This window comes from Zonotrichia albicollis, chromosome 4 (genome assembly GCF_047830755.1).
Source record: "Zonotrichia albicollis isolate bZonAlb1 chromosome 4, bZonAlb1.hap1, whole genome shotgun sequence".
Classification (NCBI taxonomy): domain Eukaryota; kingdom Metazoa; phylum Chordata; class Aves; order Passeriformes; family Passerellidae; genus Zonotrichia; species Zonotrichia albicollis.
The window spans coordinates 4,941,842-4,964,870 of record NC_133822.1 but is presented as its reverse complement, the minus strand read 5'-3'; the positions used below and the strand labels follow the sequence as shown (position 1 = coordinate 4,964,870).

General features: G+C 45.1%; 1 protein-coding gene across 3 annotated transcripts in view; it reads left to right on the top strand.

Moving 5' to 3' along the window:
- The first annotated feature begins 890 nt into the window (after window positions 1-890).
- Window positions 891-23,029, top strand: part of SFMBT2 (Scm like with four mbt domains 2) — a 116,036-nt gene continuing 93,897 nt past the window's right edge. Inside the window, exons 1-3 of one of the 3 annotated variants that reach the window (XM_005494459.4) lie at window positions 891-1,495; window positions 15,496-15,653; window positions 21,814-21,908. In XM_005494459.4, the coding sequence (XP_005494516.2) occupies window positions 15,548-15,653; window positions 21,814-21,908 (201 nt within the window). In that variant the 5' untranslated portion in view covers window positions 891-1,495; window positions 15,496-15,547. Of the gene's footprint in view, window positions 1,496-1,533; window positions 1,720-2,112; window positions 2,267-15,495; window positions 15,654-21,813; window positions 21,909-23,029 lie in introns of those variants that run through there. The other 2 variants (XM_074538712.1, XM_074538711.1) reach the window with 2 other exon arrangements.

Below are 23,029 nucleotides of genomic sequence, written 5' to 3'. Positions count from 1 at the left end.
CCAAAGTCTGAAAATAGGAGCTGCTTGATTTGTATTTGTATTTATATGTATATGTATATATGTATTTGTATTTGTATTTGTATTTGTATTTGTTTTCCAGGAAATCTGCTGGAACAGGAGATGCTGAGCCCATGCCCGTGGCCTCTTGGAGTGTGAATGGCAAGAACATGGATTGTCTTGAAGAAACACTGTCTGCAATATTTGCTCTTCTTTCCAAGCATTCACCATCTTCTCAAATGTATTCCAGAATCAAAATATTTCTTCATCTTTATTCCACCCCTCACTTGTCTTCTTGCACAAAATCCATGAGAGGCTGGTGGAAGAGAAACAGATTGGAGAGAGAGGAAGGGAAAGGGGTTGGAGAGAGTGGAAGGAAAAGGGGTTTGGGAGGTTCAGTGATGAATCCCCAGCAAGAACCAGTGGAAAGGTTCTTGCAGCAGGGCAGAGAAGATCTGGGGTCACCTGTGGGAAACCAGCTCTTCCCCAGGTGTGAGATCACCATCCCTGCTCCTGCAAGGGATGCCCACAAAATCAACCTGGAAACTTCAGACCTTGGCTCAGAAATGTCCAGAGAAAGGCAAGTGGAGACAGCTCTGGACATTTCTGAGCCGAGGTTTGAAGTTTCCAGGCTGATTGAGCACAAGGGGTGATGTCAATTTGGCAGCCCTGGTGTGGGGATGGACATAGTAGCGTTTGGGGTTAATTCCAAAAGGAATTTGTGGAAAAGACAAAGTCCAGGACTGGTTGCTGCCTCAAAACTGGGATGTTTTGAGGGATATCCCTTCCCTCTGCTCTCCTCCAGACCTGTTGAATGTGTGTGCCCTGCGCCAACCCCCAGCTCGGAGGATGCTCCAAAAGCATCCCTTTAAATCCTCAATTGCACCAACCGTGCCTGCAGGGAAACAACGGGAGCTGGGGCTCCAAAAATCCCCATCAAAGATGCTTTACACATTCCCTGAGCAGGGCTGCAAGAGGGGGGATGAAACCCTGCAGAATTCACCTTGAGCAGACCTGGGTAGGGGAAGCTCCGAGATCTGCGGGCGCTCGGAGCATCCCGAGAAACCCCGGCTGCAGAAATACGGATTTATCCCCATTCCTCCCATCCCAGGGGATTTTTCTGACCCCCTCCCCGAGAGCAGGACCCACGGGCAGTGATGTCTGGAGTGATTTCCCAGTCCTGCAGCGGGGCTGATTTTCTCGGGAGGGAAGAACAGAATATTTGTGCAATCTGAAAAACCCCGCAGTGTGGCTGTACGTGCGAACACCCCCGCAGCAGCACCGAATGCAGCGCGAATCCCCCGCACTCGCCAAAGAAAGGAAAAACCACCAAAACACCCGAAAGGAAAAAAAAATCCCATCCGATAATCTGAGGAGCAAAGGAGGGAAAGTTGTGCGTGTCCCTGTGCACCGGAGGGTGCCCACCAGTTGATTTTACATTCCTTCGCCGGCTTTTCGTGATATATTTTATTTATTTTCCGCAACAGGGAATAAACAGGTAATGCCGGAGCCCTGCGGAGCGGAGGGAACGGGCTGGGCTGAGTGATGCGCCGTATTTTTGTTGCTTTCCCTCTTCTCCCCATCTTCTTCCCCCATCTCCCTCCCTTGGAAGTTTCTTGGCGACGCGAAACGAGGAGGAAAAGCGAAATAAAAGCTTGGGAGGAAGGCAAGCCGGGAGGCAGCGCTCCGGTGTTGAAGGCTCGGATTTGATGGTGTTTTATGGTATTTGATGGTGCTTGATGGTATTTGATGGTGTTTTATGGTATTTGATGGTATTTGATGGTATTTTGTGACATTTAGGGTGCGGGCGGCCAGCCCTGGATGCCGCTGCGTGCTGTCCCGGGTGGGGACAGGGATGGAATCCACGTGTGGAAGTCGGGATTCCATCCCTGCCCAAATCCCCGGCAGAGGCGCGGCACAAGGCGCGGAGGCACCGCGGGCGCGGAGCAGCGGGTTGGGATGCGCGCTTGATTATTTTATTATTATTTTTTTTTTATCCCTTTTCTTGAAACTGCTGAAAAAGGTCAACGAAAGGAGTTGGCTGCTAAATATTAAAAGGGAGAAAAAAAAAAGCGAGAAAGAAAGAAAGAAAAAAAAAAAGCGCCCTAAAAAGAGCGGCAGGCATGCGCACTGCGCGGATGCCATATTGGAAGGAGCCTGCCGCGGGTGCGGGCGCGGGCACGGCCGGGCTCCGCTCCGCGCAGCGCCGCGCACCGCTCCGCGGGGCGAAAACGGGAAAAACACCCTCAAATCACCCAAACTCGCATAGGTAAGGCACGGCTCCCAACAGCCACCCCTCCCAAACCCTCCCGGCTGGCATTTCCCTTTATTTTATTTATCGCGTTTGGGTGGAGAGGGTCGCTTTCCCCTTTTCACGATGTATTAAAAATTCTTTCCAATTATTATTTTTTTTAAGCGTGAGAGGTGGGTGCGGGTATTTCATCCGCCCGTTTTGCAGAGGGCGAGCCCGCGGTGGAGTTGTGGAAGTGCCGGGGCTGAGCCCCCGGCCGGGACCGGCGCTCGGAGCGCGGCTGCCGCTGCCCGGCTGCGCCCCGGGAGCTCCGCGCTGCCCCTTGGCTGCATCGAGCTTTTTTACTCGGCAGATCGCGTTTTAGATGCTCTCATCTCCTTTTTTCCCTTCCTTTCTTCCCCTCCCTTTCCCCCTTTTTTTGCTTTCCCTCCCCTTTTTTGCCTTTCCCCCCCTTTTTTTGCCTTTTTCCCCTTTTTTGCTTTCCCCCCCTTTTCTTGCTTTCCCCCACCTTTCTTTTGCTTCCCTCCCTTCTTTTTTTCCCCTTTCTTTTTTTTTTCTATGTTTCCCTTTCCCCATCTTTCTTTCCCTTATTTTTTAATATTTTTAAAATTTATTTTTAAAGTTACACCTATCTTTTTTCTGCTTCCCTGCCAAACGCTCGTGCGACCTCCTTTCAGATTTACGAGGCTGATGATGCACATCTCTCGGAAAGAGTTATTTTGGGTGTGCGGGTGGGTTTCTTCTGAATCTGCGGGGGAAAGGAAAAGCTGCTGCAGGAGGCGAAAGGGAAGGGGAAAAAAATAAAAAGAAAAGAAAAGAGAAGAAAGCGATCAGCTGTGCCAAAATGTGCAGCCCTGATCTAGACACATTTTCCCGTAGCGCTCCCGAACTGCGGTAAATGAATATTTATAAAGCTTGTTCAACATGGCGGGTTAAGGTGTCTTCAAAAACTGCAAATAAACATTTTGAGAGGGGGAAAAAGAGGGGAAAGGCGTTTGGTTGAACTCTCTTTTGTTGCTCGGAGAGGTGCGCTGGTGATTTCCTTGCGGAGGGATGAGGATGGGATCCCCAATTCGGGATGCTCCCCCCGCAAGAGCCGGCGCTGGGAAAAGCACCGGGGCATTTCTGTGTGCTGGGAATGGATGTGTGGAGTTGGAACCGCGGCCGATTTGCCTTTGAATGCCAAAATCGCAGGCGTGCCGTGAGAGTGGAACAAAAAAAAATAATAAAATAATGCGCCGGGAGACGGAGCGCTGATTTATTTTGCATTAGCTGTAGACATGTCGTGGGATGTGATGTCCTGTTGGAGCTGTCAAACCTTCCTGGGCGCAGGCAGCTGGGGATGGCTGGGGTGGTTTTTATTTTTTCGCTTTTTGCATGTTTTTGTTTGGCAAAAAGCCGCTCTGGAATCGCTCCACGCGGAAATTCGGGCGGCAGAGAAGCGAGCTGGGCAGTGCGAGCTACATCTCTTACAGAGAGACCCTGAAAACCCCCGGGGATGGAATCGCAGCTTCTGCAAAGCCAGAGAAGGAGTTTGCAGAGAGTTCTCCCGGAGTTGTTCGTGCCCTTCCCGGCTGCCTTTTCCAGATGTATTTTCCAGGGGAGTGGGGAGTGAGGTTGTTACAGAGGCAGGGAAAACTTCCTTGATCCTGTGCAGGGAGCATTTGGGTGCTGCTGCTGTTCCCCCGTGGATGTAAGGTGTTAATTTTGGAGCATCTTGTGTTCTGAAGTGTGGGAGGGGATGGGATGGGATGGGATGGGATGCTCCAGCACCGCGGGCTGTCAGTGCCTGGTGTGGATGGAGGAGCCAGGGAGGATCCAGGAGAGGATGGAGGAGCCAGGGAGAATCAGGAGTGAATGGAGGAGCCAGGGATAATCCAGGAGTGGATGGATGGATAATCCAGGAGTGGATGGAGGAGCCAGGGAGAATCCAGGAGTGGATGGATGGATAATCCAGGAGTGGATGGAGGAGCCAGGGAGAATTCAGGAGTGGATGGAGAATCCAGAGATAATCCAGGAGTGGTTGAGGAGCTGCTCTGCTGCTCATTTCCCTGTGCCTCTTGGAGATGCTGCCCACAACCTCGCTGTGGTTTTATTTATTTTTATTTCATTGGTTAGCGGTGCTGTTTGCACACCTTGTCGTGCAGGGTGAGGTTTCCCATTCCAAAAGGGTTCTGATCCATCAGCCCATACATTTCCCCCTCTTTTCTCCAGCCCCTGCCCGGACCAAGCTGGCTCAGGGATCCACAAACTCACATTGCAGGGTTTGGTGGTGGGGAGGGGGGCAGAGGAGAAGACAGGGGTGAAATGGTGATTTCTTATCAAAATAGCAGAAAATAGCATTAATTATAAGCAGAGAGGCTTGGAAGTTATCAAGCTGTGGTGGGATTTGGGTGGCAAAATCCAAGAGCTGCAGCAGGGTTTTCTTTGGGATGGGAAGAGATTGGAAGAACTTTAGAAAGGGAAGGTATCTTCCCTCTCTGCCCCCCATGGATCTCCCCATCCCCAGCTTTGCTGTCCCTTGGACAGAGCAGCTTTTCTAAAATCAGTTTGTGCCCCGGTGTTCTGGGATAGAAGGTGTGGTAGCAGAGTGATGACCTTGTGTCTGAGCAGAGGAGCAGCTTCACCTGGTTGTGTGATGGGGACGTGGAGATGGAGGGGATTTGGAAAGCTCTGTGGAGATCCCTCTGAACCTGGGGCAAACCTTCCCCAAGGAGTTTCTTCTTCTTACACAGAGGAGGGTGCTGGCCAGGAATTAGTGCAGTTTGTTTTCCCTCTCTACTAGCTTTTAGGTGAAAACAAATTTGATTTCCTTTGCTGTTGGCAAATTAAGAACCTGCCTCACCTGCTCTTTCTTTGGGCTTGGGACTGTTGTCTGAGTGAGCAGGGATGCAAGAAGTGGCTTTTTTCCTCCTCTTTTTTTCTTATTTTCTTCCCCTCTCTCCAACAGATTATTTATGAAAGGGAAGAAAATATCCTCACAAGTCTAATAACTTCAGTGCTTATAAAGGATTAGGTCCTAATAACTCCTGTGATAAGATGGAGGCTCGGTGTAATCTGTTACTAAGTGAAGATCTAAAAGCCATTTAAATAAACTCAGCAAAGAGATATTGTGAGATTGGTACCTTGTGCACAGCAAGGAAATACCTTTTTAATGATTTTTAAGGGGTGCACAGGGTAGGGGACAGTAAATACATTATAAGCAAGGCAGTATAATTTCAGTTCCATATTGAGAGAATGTTTGCAAATATTCAACAGATGTTACATGTGGCAGAGGTGGAGAGTGTGTTTTGCACAGATGTAGGAACATCTGCAGAAGACAGTATACAGTTATATAGCTGTGATTATGAGTGATAATTGCCTGGCTGGACAGGCAGTTGATGTTTTAATGAAGCATTTATTAAAACTTTATGCAAGTGTTACTAGGAATAGGGTAAACACCACAACTGCTGACACTTTGGACTGGGGATGCTTTTCCCTCACTCCTGGTTTGTTCTGTGCTGAGCTGGTGTATTTTGGGTCACTGCTTCTGGCCTTTCAGAGCCATGGGATGCTGCTCTGAGATGAGTGAGGGGAGGATGTGATGTTAACTTTAGTGAAGGACAGGACATGGTAGAGAACGTGCCACCTTGTTTGTCCAGCAGATTTTGGGGAGAAATTCTTTATTGTGAAGGTGGTGAGGCCCTGGCACAGGGTTCCCAGAGAAGCTGTGGCTGCCCCTGGATCCCTGGAAGTGTCCAAGGCCGGGCTGGACACGGCTTGGAGCAACCTGGGATGGTGGAAGGTGTCTCTATTGGAATGAGATGATCTTTAAAGTCCCTTCCAGCTCAAACCATTCTGTGTTTCTGTGAATTTTCAGGGGCATTTCACTGCTTAAATTCATCTTGGTGTGGGGTAAGCAGAGGCTTGGAGAGCATCTGAGGAGGTGTACAAGGATGGTGATGGATGAAGGAGGTGGCTTGTCCCTGATTGTGTCCAAGTGATCAAATAAAGGAGTTGTGAAAAACCCCAGAACTTGTGACAGCCAAAACTTGAAGCAGAGGAGCCAGAGGTGTGTTCATGAGGGTTCACAAAAACAATAATGTGGTGACCACAGGGTCCATGCTTTAGATGACCTGAAGGTGTCAGAAGTATTTTATTACTGTGAATATTGATGCAGAGTCTATCAGCTGGTGCAGCAGGGTCCTCAGTGCTGAAAATGAAATTGTTGATTATAGTGATGCCACCTGCAAATAGGAGTTTGTTCTGTCATTGTAACATCTGGCCCCTAGGAGCAGTTTTTTTGGGATTAGAGTTGCTGATGGTAACTTGTCAGTATTTAAAACTCATCATTTGAAACTGTTGATCATGACAGACCCTGTTGAAACCTGTCAAATCCATCCTATGGGGTTTTTTTTGCCGAAAGATTTCTCTTTCCCTTATTTTCTGTGTCTTTTTTAACCACTCCTACAGTGGTTAAAAAAGTTGGAGTTGCAAAACAAGGAAATACAGAAATAAGAGCGAAGATTTCTCCACTGACATTTAAAAAACTCCTGAAAAAGTTTATTTTGAGATTGGCCTTTTGTAAGACCTCAACAAAGCATTCTTGTGAAGGCTGATTTGGAAAATGTGTTCACAGTTACTCCCATTTCTATGAATCACAAGTGATGATCTAAAATAAAGTAGTAATAGAAAGAAAAAAAAGGCCAAAACCATGCAGCTCTTGACAGCTGACCCAGAGATCAGTCCTGAGTAGGTGTGAGGCTTAAAAAAAATATGTGCAGAATCCTGGCTATTTTTACTCCCAATTCCTGCTTTCATGACTAATACTCTAAGCATCACTGGGTGGCTTGTGCAAAAGAGCCTTATTTCCTTGGGTAAAGATCTGAGACCCAATTTGAATAAAAGTTAATTAGAAAGTCTTGCATTTATTTGCTTGGCAAGGAAGTGGAATTCCCTCCTAAAATCCAGGAGGTGGCATTATGCTTGCCCCTGCTGTGTGGGAGATCAGACAGGATAACCACAGGCTGAGGATCCTTAAAGTCTAAAGGGTCATAAGTCCTTTTTTGGGTAGAAAGCTATAACTCTCCTAGGTGCATCAAAAATACACCTTTAAAGAAAGTTCAGGAAAAAGCAAAAATTACGTGTTTCTTGGAAGGTGTTTTTGCCATGGGAGCTCAGTGCAAGTGTCAGATCAGGCTCCAGGATGCTTTGTTGGGGTGTTGGTGGGGCATTAAACCTGGATGTTTTGCAGGAATTCTCATATTCACATGAAAGGGAATCCAGTTTGTTTTACCTTGGAGAAATGGGGTGGAATTAGCCCTGTAAAAGTGACTTTTAAGACTCTGTGAGTTGAAATATCCTGTGCAGTTTGGTTCTGCATGGACCTTGGCAGGGCTGTGCTGGCTGCCCTACATGTGCTTGGAGAAGGGAAGTGTTCTCTTCCTTCTACTGTGCTCTGGGGTGGCTGGAGATGGTTGTGAGGGCTGCATCTTCTTTCAGTTTTCCTTGTTTTGGCAGATCCTGCCAGTCAGTGAAGCTGCTTGTGGATGTGAAGCACCCACAGGGATGTGAGTGTGTGTAGGACTGAGCTCAAGTGCTGATCAGCTGTACTGTTTAAATGAGCCAAACACTGCCAAGATGTAAAATGTCTTTTTTTTTTTTTTTCCTAAAAAGTGTTGGAATCAGATGGCAGATGTTTCCTGGATTCTGCTTTGCATCTTTTATTTTTTTTTCCTCTTTTTTGAGAACGACTCTGACTGGTGCAATGACATAGAAGGCAGAACTGATTGCCCTGGACAATGGGAGTTTGGTTGATGAGGGACTTCTGAATTGGGCTGTAAATTAAGTCTGTGAAAACAGTGTTTTGTGTTTCCTGCTGGGTGACTTCTGTCTCTGGGCTGATTGGTGCCACTCAGGGGGTCTGACTGATTAATTTGGTCCATGTGGCTGCTGCTCTGAGGTGATCAGCATCACTTGGTGGGGGCTGGAACTCCCTGATCTTTAAGGTCCTTTCCAGCCCACTCCACTGTGCTCTGTGATTTTGCCTAACAACATGAGGTGTCTCAGGATGCTCAAGCAGCTCTGTGTCTTCAAGTTACCCATCTCAAAGGCTTCATGATTTCAGCTCAGTTTCAAACGCAGAGGTGGGAGAGGACAGTGTTGCACATGGTTGTTGCTGTGCTTCTTCCTTGCAGTTCTTTTTCCTGTCATAAAGGGCATCAAGGACACTGTCCCAGTCTTCTTCACAGCCCTGCTTCAGCTGAGAGCTTTAGAAGATGCCCAGATTTACAAATGCCATGTTTCCATGTAGTTGGTGTATGTTGGATGGTTGGCATGGGTAGAAATGCTTTACCAAAGTGGGGGGCAGCATCATGGCAATTGCCCGTTGAGTCATGAAGGAGGTGCAGACACCTGTGAGGGGACAGAACAGCTGGAAACAGGAATGATTAGTGTGTGGTGACCTCCCTGTCCATGGGAGACATGCTTTGTGGGGTGCTGAAGGTGGGCATGTCCAGGGTAACCAGGGGTAGTGGCAGGAGTACAGGTGGGGCAGCAGTGCCCCCTTGCCTCTGTTTATAAAATGTCCAACTTATTCAGGAGAAGGAAAATTGAATGAAAAAGTGCTTTAATTTTTGAGGTCTGATCTAATCCTCAGAGAAGTTTGTGGCAGTTTTGGCTTGAAGTCCATCTCTAGGTCCTTAGGTTTTATTCACACACAGGACAGTTACGAGGGTAATGTGTACCCAAGCCTCGGTGTCTGCCTATCATCTCTCTCTCTTTCTTTTAATACTGCAGGGCTTTTTGCTGTAAACAAGTTAACAGTCCCTAATTAGGTTCATTTTACTTTCTGTTATCTTATCTTACTACCATTTATCTCTGTGTGTATCCTGCACTCAGGAGTGTGCCAGGTCGAGAAAATTGCTTTGTGGAACAGGTTTGTCTCTGTTGGCATCAAAAGTATGAAGCTTTTGGCACCAGTGCAAGAAGAGAGGAGAGCAAGGACCAGCTGAGTTACAGGGGCTGCCACCACCTTGCACAATCCCTTCTTCAGAGAAGTTTGGTTCCTTTCCCTCTCTGACTTTGAGATAGACAATCCAGACCATCCCTGCTCTGGTGGTTCCCTAATTTCCTGTTTTTACATGTTTTCCCTTGATGTTTTCCCTCCTGTTTTTACATGTTTTCCTTGCTCATTTATTTTCTCTGCTGCACAAATGCTGACTTCAAGAGCAGAAAGATGAGCCCTGGTGAGTGGCTGGAGCAGGGGGACTGGAAGGGGACTTGGACTGACCATCCCTTAAACCCAGGGCAGGATTAACTCCACCAAGAGTTAATTAACATCCTAACTCCTCCAAAAAGCAGAGCTCTGTGCCCTTCCCACAGTGTATCCCACTTTTTGACCAAATTCATTATAAGTGATTTCTTCTGCCTGAATCATATCCCCTCCCTGCAGTTTCAACCAAGCTGCCTTCTTCAATCCACCAAGAACATGGAAAACAGATTATACTCTTTCCCCATTCAGCTGTTTTTTATGTATTTGAATATTGTGAATATTCCTGGTTCTCCAGAGTGCATGGGATTTGTTTCTTCCACCCAGAGTGCAACACAGAGCTGTTCAAAGCAGTAAATTTCCCTTATTAAAATCCTGTGGGGTCTTCAATATGAAAGAGAAATTGTCAGTTGATATAAGTGAAAACATTTGGGCAAGGGAAGCTCTCAAATAAGTAATAAAAAAACCCTGGATCGTGTCCCACAGGGATGAGATCTCCTTCATCCTGCCCAAAAACAGCACCAGGGCCACCTGGAATTTGAGCATCTCCCTTCACTGGTCCAGTGCAAGGTGTCCCTGCCCATGGCACGAGGACTGGAACCAGGTGATCTTTATGGCCTCTTCCTACCCAAACCATCCTATGGCTGATGCAGCTTGTCTGCTGGGAAATTTGGGTATTTAAAACATTAGCAGGTGCTGTGCAAGAGCAGGAACCCCCTGAGGGTTGTTCATCTCATCTGAATTGCAGGTGTCTGAAATTAAGGCAGTCATCCTTTGGATGTGATTTCTCTTGGCTTGGTTTAGGCTGGGTATTCGGAAAAGGTTCTTCCCCCAGAGGATGGTTTGTGGTGATGGTCCCAGGATGAGGGAAGAGATGAGAATCTTAAGTCTATGTTTCAGAAAGTTGATGTGTTATTATATATATTATATTAAAATAAAATTATATATTACATAATTATATAATTATATATAATTATAATTGTATATTATAAAATATATAAAAATTATATATATTTATTATATATTACATTAAAATAAAACTACATATTTTATGATATATTAAAATAAAATTATATATATTTAGTATACTAAAAGAATAGAAGAAAAGGTTTCATTGGAAGGAAAAGAAAGGAATGGAAAAGAATGATAATAATATCTTGTGACTGCTCAGTCCCAACACAGCTGCAGTTGGTCATCAAGTAGAAACAACTCACATGGACCAATCAAAGATGCACCTGTTGCATTCCACAGCAGCAGATAATTATTGTTTTTCTTTTCCTCTGAGGCTTCTCAGCTTCTCAGGAGAAAAAATCCTAGCAAAGGATGTTTCAGAAAATATGTCCATGACAGAGATTGGGCACTGGAACAGGCTCCCCAGGGAATTGGTCTGTCCTGGTTTAGGGCAAATTTGGGAGAAAACCTCCAAAGGAGGCCCCTCCAGAAAGCAAACCCACACAGCCCCTGCTCCCAACCGCGTCAGGAAGGATTCCTCAGAGAGAAGTGGAAAGAACCTGTTTATTTAACAGGCACAGCACCCCCCAGCACACAGAATGAACAATACCAGGTGACACCACTCTGTCACTGCTCTGAAAAGATGACAAATTCAGAAAGTCTCTCCTGGGGGTGGTTGTTCTATTCTCAGTCCCTCCTGTGCTGGGGCAACTGCTGCCCAGAACAGGCCCCAGTAGGCCGCAAGGTGCAAACTCTCGGGGTTTGCCAGGGCCCAGTCCAGAGCAGGTTTGAGAAGGTCAAAAAAAAAGGAAAGGAGAAACAGTCCAGGAAGAAATTTGGACTGTTTAGTTAAACTAACTAATGAGCAGAAGCAAGAGCAAAGCAAAAAGCAAAAGCAGCACCATGTACTGCCCCATCTGTGTGTCCCACCAACCATGGGGGAGCAGCTGATAACAAAATGAAAACAAAACATTTGCTCTTCAGAGCCAGTCTTGAAGGCACAGAACACAATATCCAGCATAAACAGAACGCACAGATGGGGGGGATACAGGCATCATAACATACCCTAGGACATGGTCACAGCACCAAGGCTGACAGAGACCATAAAGAGTTTGGACAACACTCAGGCACGTGGTAGGATTGTTGGAGTTGTCTTCTGCAGGGCCAGGAGCTGGACTTTGATGGTTCTGGTGAGTTCTTTCCAACTCAGGACATTCTGTGATTCCCTGACCCTGCTGCCACTCTCAGGTGTCGCCGTGCTGAGAGATGGGACTATCTCCCATCAGTGCCTCTTGCTGGGTTTTGGAGGGGCCAGAATCAGTCCCAGATCACTGGGAAAGCAATGAAATTTATTTCTCCGCCATTCAGGACTCAGCATTACATTGGCACACCTGGTTAACTGTTCAGTCTAGAGGTTTCAGGGATTCATCATCTTTCCTCTCTTCTTGTGTCAATCCCGATTAACCAAGCATGTATTGGAGGGAGAAAATGAGTTTTTCAGGAGTATTTTTAAGGAGGAGCCCTAGGGGTGCTGGATTTGTGTGTGGGTAAGAAACCTCTCCCTACAGAGGATCACTCCAAAGGAAGAAAACCAGGATGGAGCTGACAGGAGACGAGAAGTGTAAAATGGTGTGAGGAAGCCAATGCGGTGCTTGTAGAAAGAGCCAATATTGATACAGATGACAGGGCAGGGCTGAGACTGACAGCCGTGGGAAGGAGGAAATAAAAGAGATTCTTCATTATATTGCCTGCCTTTTCCTGCCTGTGAGTTAAGAGCCTGGATCTGAATTAAATACCAAGGGAATGGGAGCTGCGTGGGGGGAAGAATCGGCTCAGTCTGAGCCACCACTGTGCAGAAACAATGAGCAAGGGATCTGAAACCAGGGAATTTCCCCCTCCCTGCTCATTCAAATGCATTTCATAGGATTTTCCTTTGTGCTCCTGCCTGGTGTAATGTCACCTTGAGCCTCTTTTGGTGCAGTTTCCCATCACCTTGTTCCCAGCAAACCTTGATTTGGTTTACAGTGTATTTCACTGGGAGAACAGTGGTGTGTGCTGCTGGTGTAATGTTTTGTGCTACTGTTAACAGGATGGCTGGGGACTCTGTTTGAAGTGTTAATTAGCAGCAATTAATAAGAAGTGAAAAATTAATACCCTGTGTCAGCTTTCTTTGCTAGTTAGTAATACCAACACTAAAGCTCAGCGCTGTTTTCAGGCTGGTGTTTGCGTGAGAGTTTGGTCTTGTTGTCACATGCTGTTGGGAAAATACTGAAGTGCTCTCCTGCCATAACTGGTAAACTTGTTATTCCCAAAATAAACCAAGTAATGGCCTCTAATAGATCCAGTTTCCTTGGGACATGGATGCTCTCAACATGACATTTCAAAACCAGTATGTCCAAGCAAAAAACACATTAAAATAGAGTTTAAAACCCCAAAAATGTTGATGATGTTGCTGAATGTGCCTCAGAGATTCTGTATTTCCCCTTTTTAATTGAAGTAGGCTTAAAGCCAGCCCCAGATGGGGCCACTGAGGATGGGTCCCAGTTGTGTTGCTGACACCTTGGGCAGGTTCCTGCTGATTTGCCCATCCACTTTCCATTTCTGATGGCAAATTCCATGATCCAGGGGTTTGAGTCCCTCCCATGGCTGTGGTGGCAGATTTGGGCTGTGTTAAAAAAAAAAAGGCAAATACTGTTGTTGTCTGATTGGGCACCTTCAGCTTTTTGTCAGCTCATAACTCTGTTTTATCAGCATCATAGAAGCATCACAAGATTTAACTACAATACTGAGAGGATTATGTTTCTTCTTGGTATTTATATTGTTAACCCTGAGCTCTCTTTAAGATGATGGATTTGTTGTGTTTAAATTGATGCCTCTTTTTCTCTCCATTCTTTGTGAATTTTTTTTGTTAGACCCAGACTATCTTCCATCCTTGTCTGATCCCTGGCAAAAATTAAAACAGCCACATCCCCCCAAGGTTTAGCTTCAGCTGGAATCTCCCCTTCTCTGACATTTAACAAGCTTGATGTAAAGTCCTGATACTTAGCTAATTTATTATTAATGATATTTACGGAAGTGTCTCTATCAAAGGAGAAGTGGGTTTTTTTTTTGACTTTCAGTAAACTGACTGCTTCTAGTTTCATGGTTAATTGAAACTTAATATACACTGGAGATGAGTGATGTGTATGTTCAGAGGTTAGCTGCACTCTAATATTGGAGTCTATAATACACTTAATTCATTAGCAAGTCTCATGTCAACAAAGAATAAAGATGTAGTGCAGTGGCAGTGGGAAAAGGGTCATATTTGGGGAGTATTTCAGATTTGCTGAGCACTCTGTGAGGACACCAACAACCATATTGCTCTGAGCTGGGTTATGATCTTCATTTTTTAAAATACTCCTTTTTTTCTTTCATTAGCAGATTTCTTTGGGGTGGGAAGCAAAAATTTCTAACTTTGCCTGAACAGCCTTTGGTGGGGGTTGAATCACCTGGCTTTGTAATTTGCTTTCACCAGTGGTTTTTCTGTGAAACAGCCATGGTTTTTGCGGGTTTAATTGCAGCTCCAGCAGACATTCCCACCATGGTCCTGCTGATGGATATCAGACACTTGACATGCTCCTCATCTTTTTCAGTTCTGATCTAACTGCTCACACACATCCTTCTTTTAAATTGCCACAGGAGCTGCCTTAAAAACTGGGAGTGAGAAATCCACAGCAGAACACTCTCCTCCTTTCTGTTTTACAACCATCATATCTAGTCTTCTAGAATATGCCTCCAGAGTAGTAAAAGTTGAAAAAATCCCATCTATTTTTACAATCTTATTACATCCTGCTTTGCCTGGCCTGTGGCTGTAAACTTCTTTCCTACTTTTAGTCACACATTTTGCAGAGCATTTGGCACAGTCCTCTCTTGTCATGCAGGGTTTGGAGGCTCCTCTAATAAAATAAGCAGGACCAATTCTCCCCATCAGATATTCTGGCCACGCACCTTCCCTGCTGCCTGGCTTGGCTTTAGCATATCTTGTGTGAATAGCTGCTTCCCTCTGTGCCCTTAACCCCAGCTCTGGTTTCTCTTTTTCAGTTGTCCTTTGACACCTCGTAATTCATCAGCATCTCAGAGTTTTGCTGAAAAGCTCACTCTGGAATTGTTTTTAATCTACTCCTAAAGGTGTATCCTGGGGTGTTGCTTGTCTGGTGTGGCTGGAAATACAGTTCTCATTTAATCTCATGCAAGATCTGAGCATTGTGCCCTTCCTCATACTGCTTTTCATTTCTGTGTGTTTGTGTTCAGCTTTGAGTTCACTGTGGTCACTCCTGCTAGAAGAAACTCTTCTGCTAACACAACCCAATTTAAAATCAGCTACTATTTCCTGCCCTGCATGTTAAAACTGGTACAGTTACCTTAGGTCAGTCCTTACTCAATAAATAGCCAGCACTATTACATGAAGGTGTCTGCACTTTGCATGCTCAGTTTTATTTTCTAGAGTTACTCCAGTCTCTTTCTCATGAGTATTTCACTTCAGTGTTTCCTCTGTTTCATTATCACAGATCTCCCCCTTTGGAAGTTTGAATATTTGTGGAGTGAGATATAGTGTTAGTTATCAAAATGTTGGAAATCAAGGGCTGAAGTGGCTGGAAGATGGTGGAGATGATTTTTTTAGCATGGGTTGTGCTGCCTTGTGGGCCCATCCTTCTCTCTCTGTTGGTGAGCTGGAGGGAACTTTGAGGTGTGAAGCCTCTGGATGCTGTTTATTACCTTATTATCTTCTCTCTTGTCATCAATTTTGCTGTTGCTCGTATGATATTATTGCCACTAAGGTCCTTAGTTGTGGTTTTCATCCAACCCCAGCTTCAGGCTGGAGACAAGAGCAGGATGGAAGGGGCACCATCAGAGGGTCACAGAATTATTTAGGTTGTAAAAGACCTCTGAGATCTTTCATTCCAACTGTATCAAGATGGAGTGATGTGAAAAGAGTGGGGAAAGGCTGAGGGAATGGGTTGGTGTACCATAAATCACTCATTGCTTTTTTTCCAAATTTTCCTTGTAGCTTGTCCTTGCTGCAGGATGAATTAGGAAGGCCAAGCCTCTTCCTCTGAGCCATGGAGACCAGGGCATCCTTCATTGCCAGCATGAGAGAGACCCAGCAGCTCTCCCCAGAGCAGGATCCCAGCCCAGCCAATGGTGATGGGGAGCACTTTGATTCAGGTGAGCGTGGGGTCCCAGTTGTTGGTGTCTCTGGATTGAAGGCACTTGAGATGGCAGCTCATGTTGGGACTCAGCTGTTTATTATTTCTTATCAGTAAAACAGTCTCACTACTGTGAGTTCAGCAGCTTTTCATTAGAAGGCACAAAATGGCCAACAATCTCTTGTTACAAGGCCTTTTAAGACTGAACTATCCAATTAAGAGCTGACACCTGGATTATTTCCCCTTACAACCCAATAACTGATCCTACAGAGCTGCAATGGGGACTTTTCTGCCCAATTACAAAATGCCACCCAAACCCGTGGAGAAGCAGCATGAAGAAGAAACCCAGGATGACACCCTGTGCCCTCCATTTTTCTTCCATCCACAGCACACTAAAAATCCCAAAACCTCAATTTCTCACCAAGTGATACACCTACACTACTCTCTATAATCTATTTCACACTTTTGTGGGTTCCAGTCTATCTGGAAGTCTGGGAAATTTTCTCCATGGATGAGGGTCAGAGTCAGTGCTGCTCTGGGGGTCAGGGCACCCCAGAGCAGACAGAGGAATATTCCCAGTGCCCGGGGTTTCCACAGGTGAGCTGCCACACTCCTCACTGCTGCAGCTCCTTGCAGGTAGATCTGGAAGCCAGGGAGGTATTGGGAATGGTTGTACAGCTCCAAGCCCTTTTTTGGGTCTTAGGATTGGACTGTGTCCTGTGATTGATGGGCAATAAAAGTTTTTCCTCTTCTGGACCTCATTTGCAGTATCAGCTATTCAAAATTTAAACAAACAGCCATGGAAAACCTTTCCCAAGGCAGCATATTGTGTTCTCCCAGCTTCCCCACCATTTTGTATCCTGTTGAAATTTTGTGGTAAAGAGAGACAGAACAAACATTCAGAAAATATCCTATTTCCACTTCTATCCAACAACCTCAAGAGCACCCCCAACACAATTACAAACACAGTCTAAACCTCCTTCTTAATCAGCCTAATCCCAATAACAATCTACATCCACTCCAGAACAGTGGATGTAGATAAATTTACAGCATTTGTCCTTTGTTTTGACCTTTCCCCTCATTTCCTTCACTATTTTTTGGAGTGCTTCAGGTGAGGGGGTTTCACAAACACTGAGGAGAGGAGAGCTGGTCCCATGTTGTCCTTGTGCTCGTGACTGGATGCTTTGTAATGCTCTGGGATGGGCTCCTGAAGGTGTCAGGATCTGCTGTGCTAAATTTGGGTGTTCTGTGAAGCAGAAAAGTAAATGCTTCATTCTGGTGATTTTTGATGGAACCAGGTGCTTTAGCTTCTCCCATCTAGCCAAAGCAGGAGGAGACTCTGTCATATGATGGAAAAGTACATTATGGCTAGACCTAACCTACTTTCTTTCTGAAGCCAAGTTTTACCTTGCTTCTCCTTCAGCAGGTCAAAAATTTGGCCACTCAACCTTCAGTTTTCTCACTTCTTGTAGCAGCTCAGTGATTTTCCTGTTTCCTTGGACGCCAAATCCTTGGATTTCCAGACCGGACACATCTGGGTTGGTCTGGTTCCCACTGGATCTATTTTTATCTATTTTTATCTAATTTTATCTATTTTTATCTATTTTTTAATCTATTTTTATCTATTTTTATCTATTTTGAGAGATAGGAATCTCTAAGGTGAGATTCAGTTGGCCAGCCATAGACATTTTTTTGGGGAATGAAGAGAACTGGCCTGTAATGCCTGAATTTTATTGGGGACAAGGATTTTGATGGCTCTCCCAAGGCTGTGCCAGAGGTTTGTGGTTGATCAGGTGTCTGTGTGTCTCCCCACACCTGTTGTGGGAGTATTTCAGTGCTCTGTTCACTCAAAAAGTCATTTTTATGTATCTAGATGCTATAAATAAGATGTCTAAGCAATTTGCCTTAAATACTTTCTCCTACAGTGAAGCCTGAGGGGAAAAAAATTAAAAATCATTGTTTCTGGAGCCACAGGGTTTGGGTCTTTTATCCCTTTTCTTTTCCATAGCTGAACATTCCAGGGGGCTGTTAACAGCTGGAGCAGTTGCATTTTTATAATGTCAATGCATGAGCACTTCAAAGCCATTGAGAGGCTCTCAGATAATGACTTGTTGATTTTATTTGTCATCCTGGGCTTGTTTATACATCACCGTATTGTAAAGCAGCCAGCCTTGACTCTTTCATTAAGAAAAAGCTCTGGACCTAAGTGCCAATAATTGGAAAGGGAGCTGGTATGTAAAACAGGTTTAATGGCAGATTTATCACCTTTCAGGGTGTCCTGAGCGCCTCAGCAGTTGGGTTTTTTGGTGATGGATGAGGAGATTTGTGTGCAGCCCTGTTGAATGTGTGGGTAGTGTCGGGTCCTTTGGGCTGGTCCCATCCCCGTGTCTGCTCTGCCAGAATTTCAGCAGGGAAGCAAGTCCATTGAAAAACCATTTTAGAAAACATACAGTCCCTTCAGAATCCCTTGTGGTGAAATGAAGCAAAATAAACCAGTGATGCTGTGATAAATGAGTACTCTGACATTATTTTTACAGACCTTGTAAAAGTAATTTCCTGATAAAGTCTGCAGATAAAGCATGGTGTAGGAGCCAGGCTGGTGATGTGTCAGAGAGGAATGAGCTGACAGCGAGGGAAGGCTGCAGCTCTCACTCTGCCTTGCCTCTGGGCCTTATAAAACCTCTTTATTTGGGTTTAGAAAGCAGAGATCTGGGTGGTATTTTGTTAAAAAGGTGGTGGTGTGAGTTTTGCTGGGCAGGATGTGAAATAACCTTCCAGTGAGAGTCTGTGCTGGCCTGTGGCAGAGCAGGTCAGGTGTGATGGTGTTCACAGGGGTCTGAGGGTGAGGGAAGAGATGAAGATCTGACTCCATGTTTCAGAAGGCTGATTGATTATTTTATTTTATATATTACATTAAAACTATACTAAAAGAATAGAAGAAAGGATTTCATCTGAAGGCTGGCTAAGAATAGAAAAAGAAAGAATGATAACAAAGGCTCTGTCTCGGACTCTCTGTCCGAGCCAGCTGGGCTGTGAATGGCCATTGATTAGAAATAACCAACATGGGCCAGTCACAGATCCATTGTTGCAGACAACTTTTATAAAAAATCCTTTCTTTAGGTTTTTTTCCTCCTGAGAAGCTGGGAGGCCTCAGGAACAAAATGTAAACAATGGTTATCTGCTGCTGTGGAATGTGACAGGTGGATCTCTTATTGGTCTCATGTGGTTGTTTCTAATTAATGGCCAATCACAGCCAGCTGGCTTGGACAGAGTCTGAGCCACAACCCTTTTTTGGTTCATTTCTTTCTATTCTTAGCTTAGCTGTCCTTCTGAGATGAAACCTTTTCTTCTATTCTTTTAGTATAGTTTTAATGTAATATATATCATAAAATAATAAATCAGCCTTCTGAAACATGGAGTCAGATCCTCATCTCTTTCCTCAACATAAGACCCCTGTGAACACCATCACAATCCACCTGTCACATTCCACAGCAGCAGATAATCGTTGTTTACATTGTGTTCCTGAGGCCTCCCAGCTTCTCAGGAGGAAAAATCCTAAGGAAAGGATTTTTCATAAAAGATATCTGCAACAGTCAGGGTTAATAAGGTTGTGAAGGACTTGATGCATCCATAACTAGCATCCAGTTCCATTTGTTAAAATCTTTTCCCAAATTCTGGAGAGGACTCTGACCTGCCTGGAGGCTTTGCTCCTTGCAAGGGCTGGGGATGATTCACTGAACTGGCTGAAAACCTCTGTGGAGTGAATCTTTGCTGTAAGGCTGCTGAGGAAGGCTGGAGAAAAGGAGAATGTGCTAAAGGAGAGACTCACACAGGAATTTAGAGCAAAAACAGGAATAAAAACTGTCAGTACACAGAGGTGAGGGAAAGGGAAGTGCTCTGACATGGAAGTGCCTGACCAGGAGAGAAGAGAGCTGACCTGGAAGTCACAGAATCACAGAGCTGACCTGGAAGTCACAGAATCACAGAATTATTTAGGTTGGAAGAGACGTCTGAGAGCTTTGGGTCCAAGTTATAGAATCACAGACTTATTTAGGTAAGAAGAAAACTCTGAGAACCATTCCCCAGCATTGCCAAGAACACACCCTAAGCCATGTCCCTGAGTGCCACATCCCTGTGAATTTTAAATCTGATGGTGACTCCCCCACTGCCCTGGGCAGCCTGTTCCAGGTGTCCTGGCCATGTCCTGAGGTGGAGATGCCCTTGGGATTGTTGGAACAGCCCATCCCAACCCCACAGAGACAGGCAGCAGGGAGAGATGAGGCACAGGGGATGATGCACTTAAGTTTCCATGTCAGGTGCTTCTGACCTTTGGTGGGTTGTGCTCAGGGAAAAAAAGTTGCTTAAGCAATTTTAAGCCTGGAATGGATAATCATATCTGCCCATCTCCTGATGGACTTGGTTTTAGAGGCTCAGCCTTTGCAGTCTCTGCACACAGCTCTTCTCTGTAGCATTAACTCTGCAGGGTTGCAGGCATGAAGGCTGAAAAATATCCCTGTTCATCTAAATTGCCTGCCTGCATGATACAGAATTGTTCCACCAAGCTCCTACCTTGTGGTTAAGTTGTGGCTTATCATTCAGTCAAGGTTGAACAAACCCCTCATTCTGGGTCAGATATCTCAAGTAGAGCCAGCTTCTGAGCCTGGAGGTTTTTGCAGTGATTGCAAAAAAACAAAACAAATCCCATTCTTTATTCTGCCATGAATTTGTCTGTTTTTGGGTTGTAATCATGGAATTGGGTTATTTCTTGTTGAGTTGAAGAGTCACCTGGTAGTGTCTTTATCATGGAGTAAATGTTGATTTGCATCTCCATATTTAAGAAGATGATTTGAGTTTAGGGCAAGGAGTCAGGCTTGATGCAGCAGCATGAAAGTGTTTAATAGTGTAGACAGCTCAGCTTTGAACTCCCAGACAGATCTTTACCCTCTCAAAAACCCTCTTCTGTTCCCCTTTTTCCCCCCTCACCTACATGGGTCTGGTGCCACAGGCAGCAAATAAAAACTGTGTCTTCCCCTTTTAATAATGAGAAATTTCCCCTTGCACAACATCATTTTCTCTGGTCCTGGAAACTGGAGACCTGTAGCAATAATTGCAATAAATTAACCTAGCCTTTTTCTTCATAAAACTGTCTGGGGAGGGTTCTTAATTCAGTTTGTCATGAGTCACTTTAATTACATCATGGCCACGCTGATGAATGCTGGGGCAGGTAAAGGGTCTTGCAGAGTTTGCCTGATAAATGCTTATTGCAAAGAGCTCATTGCCAGACTGTAAATATTTTTGCTCTGGGGATGAAACTGGGCTTGCAAGATTGCTTGGGAACAAAATGAAAACAATCAGATTTGGCTGATTTTCTGGAAGTGAAAGAAGATTTATTTTTAATTATTGCTGGGTGAGTTTCAGAGATGGTTTTGGGGCCTTGGCTGTGCCTCAGTGTGGTTCTAAAGGAAGAAAATAAAAAGTGGTCATGTCCAGCCCTTGCTGTGGGGTGTGGATGGGGGAGAGGGGACACAGAGCCCCAAATCTGAAGGGGAGCAGGGATAAGAAGGCAGTACGGGGCTGGTGAGGTTTGGGGAAAGCAGCTGTAGCTTGTAAAAGGGATTTATCTGAGATTTATGGGTGCAGTGATGCTGAGGAAGGAGAAGAAGGGGTGGCAGGAGTGAAAATGGGTCTCACTCACCCCAAGGGTTGGTGTTTGGTGTACTCACGGCTCAGCCAACAGAAGCATCTTTAATTTATCCCTGGGGCACTGCTGAAACCACCAGGGCTGGGGAGCACTGTGAGGGCACAAGGACATTGCACCAGTGAGGGTGGGCAGGCAGCCACATCCCTCACAGCCTGGGAGTCACCAAATGCAAAATAAAAGAGTCCAAGTGCCTCTTGGTGTGTGACAGCTTTGTGCCCCCACTGCCATGGAGGCAGAGTCATTTCTGGTCTCAGTGTTGGCTGCTAAAAGCCCAGAGTCTGCTGAATTCATAGCAGGAGCTGGTCAAAACACAGATCCTTAAAGCAGGCTTTCTGTTTTCCCTTCTGTTGATGTTTATACTGGTTGCTATTCTCACCCTGAACTCTTTGACACAACTTTTGCCTTCTTTGGCTGTGTTTTAGGCTGCTTTTCTTTCTCTCATTTTTTTTAATTTATTTTTTTTTCTTCTCTTGAACAGATGAGGGCTCCAGCATTGAGGATGTAGACTTCAACTGGGACGAGTTCCTGGAGGAAACAGGAGCCAGTGCTGCTCCCCACACCTCCTTCAAACATGTATGTGCTCCCTGTGGGTGTTGGACACGTTCCCTCTTCTGGTTTTCAGAGTCTCCCTGGAGAACTGAAAGTGAAATCTTCCCATTTTGGGGAGAAATTTTGTGGTTGAGCAAATAGACCAACCCTCAGTTGAGCAAGTATACCATATTATATTTGTCTTTATAAATAAAAGAATAATTTAAAACTGCTATTTCAATTGGAAATCTATCAGAGACAAGCTTACCTAGAGTTATAATCCCTCTGGATTTAGCAGGTGATAAGGTTCTAAGAATCCTGTGGTAGTGACAGGTCTGTGCTCTGCTCTGTGTTAGCACCAGCAGCGTTTGAAGGCACCTCTGGAGATAATCTGGTCCAACCACCTTTGTCTCCAGGTGATTTTGTGGTTGAGCAAGTAGACCGTGTTATATTTGTCTTTATAAATAAAAGAGTCATTTATTTCAATTGGAAATCTATCAGAGACAAGCTTACCTAGAGTTATAATCCCTCTGGATTCAGCAGCTGATAAGGTTCTAAGAATCCTGTGGTAGTGACAGGTCTGTGCTCTGCTCTGTGTTAGCACCAGCAGCATTTGAGGGCATCTCTGGAGATCACCTGGTCCAACCACCTTTGTCTCCAGGTGATTTTGTGGCTTGTTTTGTAGGGCTAAAGGAGCTGCAGGGATGAAAAAACCTCTCTTTTATCTAGTCTGAGAAACTAGAAAAGTCCTCTATTCTCTATTTTGCTTTCATTTTAACAACAGTTAACCTGGAGCATTGCAGGATGAAGGACCAAAATTCTCTGTACTGGAGATCTGCAGGGCAGTGCTTATTGTGGAGTTTATTCTTGATCCAGCAGCTGCTTGGAGAGAGCATCTTGTCCCAGATTTCTACTCCAGGCTCAAAGTAGAAAGTTTAGTGCTTCATGAAGCCCTTAAGGATGCCTTCAGTTGTGAGGAGATGTCCAGCTCATCCTACTGATCCTGCTGACTCCAGTGTCTCACAGCATCTCAATCCTGGGATTGTCATTGTGGGACACATTGGTGCTGGAGCAGCCCTTAGTGACTGCTTCACAATCTGAAACTCAAAAATCTGGCCAAAAGCTGTAGGAGGAGATTGTATTATTTGTCTGTCTGATTCTCCTCT